At 54.4% G+C, this 7113-nt stretch overlaps 1 protein-coding gene across 1 annotated transcript in view; it reads left to right on the top strand.

The window, feature by feature from the left end:
• The first annotated feature begins 2593 nt into the window (after positions 1-2593).
• Mmp19 (matrix metallopeptidase 19) overlaps positions 2594-7113 on the top strand; it is a 6342-nt gene continuing 1822 nt past the window's right edge. Inside the window, exons 1-7 of the mRNA XM_005397266.2 lie at positions 2594-2796; positions 3095-3180; positions 4445-4575; positions 4827-5042; positions 5400-5645; positions 6244-6369; positions 6873-7037. Of these exons, the coding sequence (XP_005397323.1) occupies positions 2704-2796; positions 3095-3180; positions 4445-4575; positions 4827-5042; positions 5400-5645; positions 6244-6369; positions 6873-7037 (1063 nt within the window). The 5' untranslated portion in view covers positions 2594-2703. The remainder of the gene's footprint in view (positions 2797-3094; positions 3181-4444; positions 4576-4826; positions 5043-5399; positions 5646-6243; positions 6370-6872; positions 7038-7113) is intronic.

Below are 7113 nucleotides of genomic sequence, written 5' to 3'. Positions count from 1 at the left end.
AATACTTCTATACAAACTCTTCTGCCACAGGTGGTGGCAGAGAGGGAAACCAGCTTGCAGGAAGGGGGTGAGCAAACGGAAGACCTTGGCGTTTCTTTTGGTGTTAAGTTCTCTTTGGGGGACAGGCTCAGCACACGTCCCGGGCCTTTGCACACATTCCCACATCTGCCCCAGTGAGAGATGACAAATCCCGAGAGAAAAAGAGCAGGGTCAGCCTGGCAGGGGGTGGGGTGGGGTGGCAGGGGTGGTAATGACGAGGCACAGCGGGAGCAGCATTAGTCATGCAGGCCTTGCACAAGTGCCCAGACCGCAGCCTGAGGGGGTTTGTTTGGGTGTCTGTGGAGCTCCGGGGGACTGAAGGGTGCTAGACTCTGCCTCCACCTGCAGATGCATTCTTCTTCTGCGCAGAGGTGATAGTCCTGAGGCACAGGCTTGCTCCCGAGGGTAAATGAAGTCAGACGGCTTGACAGCTGTTAGCATTTCTCACACACACACACACACACACACACACACACACACACACAGCTCCCTCTCAGGCCTTCTGAGACCAGGAGTAACAGGGTTGGGGGAGAGAAAGGAGAGAAGGGACGAGAAAGAGCCCTGCTGGGGGCCAAGCGGGAGCTCGTCCCCGGTCTCCGTCACTTCCTGGGTGCTTCCGCTTTGGTGGTGGCCTCTGTCCCTCACCGCTCAGAGATTCTCTGTTCCCCTGCCTGTCACTGACCATCTGGGACTTTGTCACCCACTTGTTACCCAGCGCTGGGTCACGGGGCCAGCACCACTGAGGGCAGCACCCTGAGTCAAGAGAACTCCCGCCTCAACCCTGCAGGGTGAGGGTTCCCAGTGTGCGGCCTCCCCCGGGGCGTCGGGCCGGCTTCCACCGGGAACACAAGTTTGTCAGCCTCCCTCCCTTTCCCGCGCATTTGAACACGTGCAAATGTGTGATGCGTCAGCGCCAGTGGACCCTTCAGTGCCCCTTGACCGCTGGGGTGTAAAGTTCTGAGAGTCAGTGGAGTGCCTGAAAAGAGTGCATGTTACCGAGTCAGCAGAAGAATTTGAATGTAGGCCAAGCCAGTGAGGAGCTCCATGTTCTTGCTCAAGTTTCCCTCTTTTGTCTCCATTTCCTTTTTCTTTCTTTCTTTTTTTTTTTTTTTTTTTTTTTGAGGTGCTGGGAGGTCAGTCTCAGGCATGCTAGGCAAGGAATGTACCACTCTGCAGTCCCAGCCTCTTCATTTTCTCTTATAAAACAGCCAGGAGCAGGAGCATTGCCTGTAATCCCAGCTAAGCAGGAGACTGAGGCAGGAGGATCACTTGAGCCCGGGAGTTTAGGCACAGCCTAGGCAAGACCTCTTCTCTTTAGATAGATAGATAGATAGATAGATAGATAGGAAAGGCCAGGACAACTCTTTCCTCAGAGGATATTTGTGAGAATTAAGTGAGAAAGTAGTCAGTATTTGTTTATGTTTTGTTTTGAGACAGGGTCTCACTGTGTAGCCCAGGCTGGCCTTGAACTCTTGGCGATCTTCCTGCCTCAGCCTCCTAATTGCTGGGATTACAGGCGTGTGTGCCACCACCCCCGGCAGTACTAGATATTTGTAAATTAAAATTTTCCTTGTTATTGTTTTTTTTGTGGTACCGGGGATTGAACTCATGACCTTGCGCTTGCCAGGCAGGCGCTTATGCCGGTGAGCTAGATCCCCAGCCCTTTCTTGTTATTCTTACATAGCATTTAAGGTCCTCTGTACACTCTGGTTTCTAACCCAGCCACCATCATTTGATAAAGACATATTTGGTGCCCCTCTAAAGCATGGGGCCAGCCCAGGTAGGTAAAGAGTCACAACCCTTCCCTCTTAGAGAACATACCAGGCTCTCAGCTCTGCACCGTCCTGGCCCTCAGTACCTTTGATTCTTAGGAGTCCTCAAAGCCTAACTCCAGCCCTGCCTTCTCAGAGAAACTCCCCACAGCCCACGGCCCTTAGGACGGTCCCCTCCTGTCTGGCATTCTGGTTTCCCTCTTTCCTAGGAGGAAAGTTTCTCCCTGAACCTATCTGTAAGCTCTTCACAGACAGGCTCTGCGCCCTTCTTTGTGCCCTTCCCCCATCTTCCAGGCTGATTAATGCTTGAAATAATGACTGTCTCTTAAAGCAGTCTTCAAGAGCATTTAAATTCCCAACTCACTTTTGGGTGCAAAGGAACTAAGACCTTGTTCCTGATTCCTTCGCCTGAAACCCAGGCTGCCTCAGCTGTCTCCTACCTCTTTGCTGTTCTTTATTTATTTTTTTCCCATGGAAGACCTGGCAGGGAGACGTGAAGGTTGATGCTGAGGTATCACTAGACCAGGGTCCCCGGGACACAACTCCAGGCGGCAGCCCTGCTGCTGTCCAGAGACGCTGCTTCTCAGCCTGCCTGGAGGCTCCCCCTTGGACAGAAGGGTCTTCCTGGCTCCACAGAGGACCCCGGAGGGGACAGGGGGCGTGAGGGGCTCTTCTTGGCCTCTGCTCCCTGGTAGGGGAGAGGTTAATGGTAGATTGCAACACGTCTTTGGGCTGAGTCACCTGCCCTTCCCCCAGTTCAGTTTTATAAAGAGGACCAGAGGCTGGGAGTGCAGGGAAGTGGAGGCCGCCCTCCAGCCCTGCTGCCTTGGGCGCCCAGAAATCTGAGGTCAGGGAGCACAGCCAGCCCCCGGGGCTCTTGTCAGCTGGGACCATGAACTGGTGGTGGCAGATGTGGCTGGGCTTCCCGCTCCTCCTGACAGTCCCGTGCGGAGCCCTGGGGCCTGCAGGGCAGGAGGCAGCTGTGGTGAGTCCCGGGGGGTGAAGGAGCCAGCCAGAGAGCGACGGGGTAACCCCTCCGCAGCTCCCCGGAAGCCCGCCTCCTGTCTGCACACTGCCGGCCTTTCCCTGCTTCCCTCTCCTCCCTGGTCCTCCCCACCACCTCCTGCTCCTTCCTCTGGCTCCACCTGAGCGCATTCTCTAAGCTGTTCCCCCTTTAGTCCTTCCTTTCTGTCCCCGCCTCTCCTAATGGGCCTCTTAGGTCTCTTAGAACCTTTGCCTGGAGACTAACTCCCTGTCGCTGTGCTATCTCCCCACCATCATAGGATTACCTGCTGCAGTTTGGGTACCTGCAGAAGCCTCTAGAAGGACCTGGTAACTTCAGGCCAGGAGATGTCGCAGAGGCTCTGAGGTGAGAGGTCACAGGGTCAGAGCTGAAGTTGCAAGGTCTTGTCCCTTCGCATCCTTTCTTCCTCATGGCCCTGCCTCTGCCGGACCCAAATGCACACCGGGGCTCTGTGGATGGGTGCTAGCAATGTTGGGGTGGTGGCACATAGGGTGAGATGGGGATTCAAGATGAGGAACAGGGCGTGGACACAGCTCAGCAGCACAAGCGCCTGCCTGGCAAGTGCAAGGTCCTGAGTTCGATTCCCGGTACAAAAAAAAAAAAAAAAAAAAAAAAAAACAGATGAAGAACACAGTCATTGGATTTGCTAGGCTCTAAGCCCCCCTCTGCAGCGACTACTCCACATCACAACCCAAATACTAATATTGAGGTTTAGTGCACATGAAGTATGAGTTCCACGTCCAGCCAGGAATTGGGGTGTTAGGTGATGTTATCTTTTATGGGTACTGAACCCAGCCAACCTTTATTTCTATTTTGTAGTTTTCTTTTACATTTTTATAATGGGTTGTTTTTCTTCATGTTCTTAGAAATGTTTAGGTCCTTCGAAAAGCACATAGGCCCTATAATAGTCCATAGAGAGACGAGATTGCCCCACAGCAGGCTGGGCTGGAGGTGGGTCCAGCCAGGAGGAGAGAAGGCCAAGGAGGACAGGTCCTGGCGGAAAACTGAGGAGGAGGGGGTAGAATTTGCAGAGCGGGTCTGACCACCTCTCCAGAGGAGGAGAAGGTTAGAAATTGTAGTAGCGGTGGAAGCCTACACTTGGGGGAATTTTACTTGAATAAAAGACATTGACAGCTGGGCATGGCGGTGGCATGCCAGGAGGCTAAAGGAGGAGGACTGCAAATTCCAGCTCAGCCTGGGCAACTTAGTAAAATGCTGTCTCAAAAAAGGATTGGAGGGACTGGGGATTTAGCTCAGCAGCACAGTGCCTGCCTGGCAAGCGCAAGGTCGTGAGTTCGATCCCCAGTACCGGGGGAAAAAAAAAAAGGATTTGGGATGTAGCTCAGAGGGAAATCCTGGGGTTCAGTCCTCAGTACTGGGAAAAGAGAGAGAGGGAGGGAGAGAGAGAGAGACTGACAGTGAGAGAAGTTAGACTGTTGCCATTTCTACAGAACAGAAGAGAAAGTCCTAATTATGAGGACTAGAGGCTGGGGTTTTGTGCCATTCTTGGTCACCGCCTTGGGCAGTAGGACGCCAAAGAGCTCTCTCCAGTTCTTAGTCATTCTAGATTTACCTGCCCTGGTGGACCCGTCCCTCTCCCTCTTTCCAGAGCTTTTCAGGAAGCGTCTGAGCTGCCAGTCTCAGGTCAGCTGGATGACGCCACGAGGGCCCGCATGCAGCTGCCTCGTTGTGGCCTGGAGGACCCCTTCAACCAGAAGACCCTCAAATACCTATTGCTGGGTGAGGACGGAGCCCGGGAAGAGGAGGGCAAGCAGAGTTTGTTGTGGCTCTGGAGTGTGGTGGCCTCAGGACAGCCTGGACCAGCTCAGTGTTGAATGGATGATCGCCTGGTGATTACCTGGTTATTATCCGTCCAGAGGGGTTGTGAGTTCCCATACCCAGAGGAGCTCTCTGGGTTTGGGAGAAGGATCTGTGTTTCCAACCTAGAGAAGGATGTGTGTTTCAAATGTATCTTCTGGTCCATTAACTAGGGCGATGGAGGAAAAAACACCTGACCTTCCGCATCTTGAACCTGCCCTCCGGCCTCTCAGCCCACATAGCCCGGGCGGCCCTGCTTCGTGCCTTCAAGTACTGGAGCAGTGTGGCCCCCCTGACCTTCCGGGAGGTGCAGGCTGGCTGGGCCGACATCCGCCTCTCCTTCCACGGCCGCCAGAGCCCATACTGCTCCAACACCTTTGATGGGCCTGGTAGGTAGCAGTTCTCGGCTCTCGCCTCCCGGACTTCTGAGATTCCCTCTGTTTCTCTGAGTCGGTGACTTTGGAACCTTACTATTCAGGCTGATACCTCCTTCCCTGGCTTAAATCTCACCGAGGCATACGTGAGAGAGGGCTGGGCCACCGAGGAGAGGGAGGCTGGGAGAAGGGTGGAGTAGAGGGACGGTGCTGGGCATCTGGATGACGACAAAGGAACCTGAGAGAAACCCCCCACAGACAGGGAGCGCGGCCGGGGGCGTTTAAGGAAATGGAGCGCTCTGGGTTTATGATGGCAGGGTGCGCCCCAGGACTCTGGGCTCTGACCTCCCCGCGCGCCTTGGCTTTCTGCAGGGCGGGTGCTGGCCCACGCCGACATCCCTGAGCTGGGCAGCGTACACTTCGACGAAGATGAACTCTGGACTGAGGGGACCTATCGGGGGGTGAACCTGCGCATCATCGCCACCCATGAGCTGGGCCATGCCCTGGGACTCGGCCACTCCCGCTACACGCAGGCGCTCATGGCTCCGGTCTACGCTGGGTACCGACCCCACTTCAAGCTGCACCCGGATGACGTGGCAGGCATCCAGGCTCTCTACGGTCAGTCCTCTCTCTCGTGGGTGTGAGGGGCAGTCTGATCAGCACCTTTTTCCACTGAAAGAGGCAGGGCTCACATCCACGGAAGGAGGCGGCGTGGCTTCTTTTCCTTCCTTCGGCCCAGCTGCATAGGCTTCTTCACTTCCAGGAACGTATCTCACTGACTCTACCATGTATAATCTTCCTTCCAGGCCTTTCTCCCTTCATTTTCCCTTGGAGATGGAGATTGCAGATCCCAGGAAGCCTCCTCACCTTTTTGGTTGCTTCTCAAAAATTAAGAATGTGTCTTTTGCCGATGTCAATATGAAATTGTTGCTGGGCGCGGTGGCGCATGCCTGTGATCCCAGCACTTGGGAGGCTGAGGCAGGAGGATCGTTGCGAGTTTGAGGCCAGCCTGGGCTACAAAGTGAGCTCAAGGCCAGCCTGAACTGCATAGCGAGACCCTATCTCAAAAAGAGAAAAAAAAAAAAAAAAGAAATTGTCCACCACCAAGAAAAACTCTCTGAGTTCTCTGTATCCTTTCTACGGGAGCACTGGGCAGAGCGCGCGGTAGACAGGTGCTACCACGTCTCTTGCACAGCAGCACCATTTCATGTTGCAGGCAAGAAGAGCCCAGAGACAAGGGATGAGGAGGAAGAGATGGAGGTGCCCACTGTACCCCCGGTGCCCAGAGAGCCCAGTCCTATGCCAAGCCCCTGCAGTGGTGAACTGGACGCCATGATGCTGGGTGAGGCCTTTCCTCTCCAAGCCATAAACAGGCAGTGGGGCCAGGCGTTGACCTTAAGGCCTGGGCAGATGGGAAGGCCGTGAGGCCACAGCATGCGCAGCGGAGGTCAGACCCAGGGAGGGGTTGGTGACTGCGGGAGAAGACGTGTAGCACAGATAGGGAGGATTCAGAACTGAATAGACTATTTACAGTGTTTCTCAGAGCTAAAATGCGCTGAAAAACAAGGGGGAAGCCGGACACTAGATCCTCCTCCTCTGCCTTTACTTTTCTTCTTGAATGAAAATTGGATGAAGTTTTGAAGAGTCAGGCTGTGGGAGGAAGGGTACAGTATCAGCCTACCTGAGACACTGAGGTCTTTGTCTTTTTGGTTTTTTTTGTTTGTTTTTTTGGTGGGTACCGGCAATCGAACTCAGGACCTTGAGCTTGCCAGGCAGGTGCTTGTGCCGCTGAGCTATATCCCCAGCCCATGTCTTTTTGACTTGCTGACACATCTTTGCTCTCAGGGCCCCGTGGGAAGACCTATGCCTTCAAGGGAGACTACGTGTGGACGGTGACAGACTCAGGGCGGGGCCCCATGTTCCTAGTGTCTGACCTTTGGGAGGGGCTCCCGGGAAAAGTGGATGCTGCTGTCTACTCTCCTCGAACACAGTGGATTCACTTCTTTAAGGGTAAGGGGGCCGGGAATGATGGCGACGCCTGTAATCCCAGCATTTGGGAGGCTGAGGCAGGAGGATTGTTTCAAGT

The sequence above is a fragment of the Chinchilla lanigera genome, unplaced genomic scaffold (assembly GCF_000276665.1).
Source record: "Chinchilla lanigera isolate Chin_1 unplaced genomic scaffold, ChiLan1.0 scaffold00057, whole genome shotgun sequence".
NCBI lineage: Eukaryota > Metazoa > Chordata > Mammalia > Rodentia > Chinchillidae > Chinchilla > Chinchilla lanigera.
Note: the sequence above shows the minus strand (reverse complement) of the source record. Positions and strands in the feature narration are given on the sequence as shown.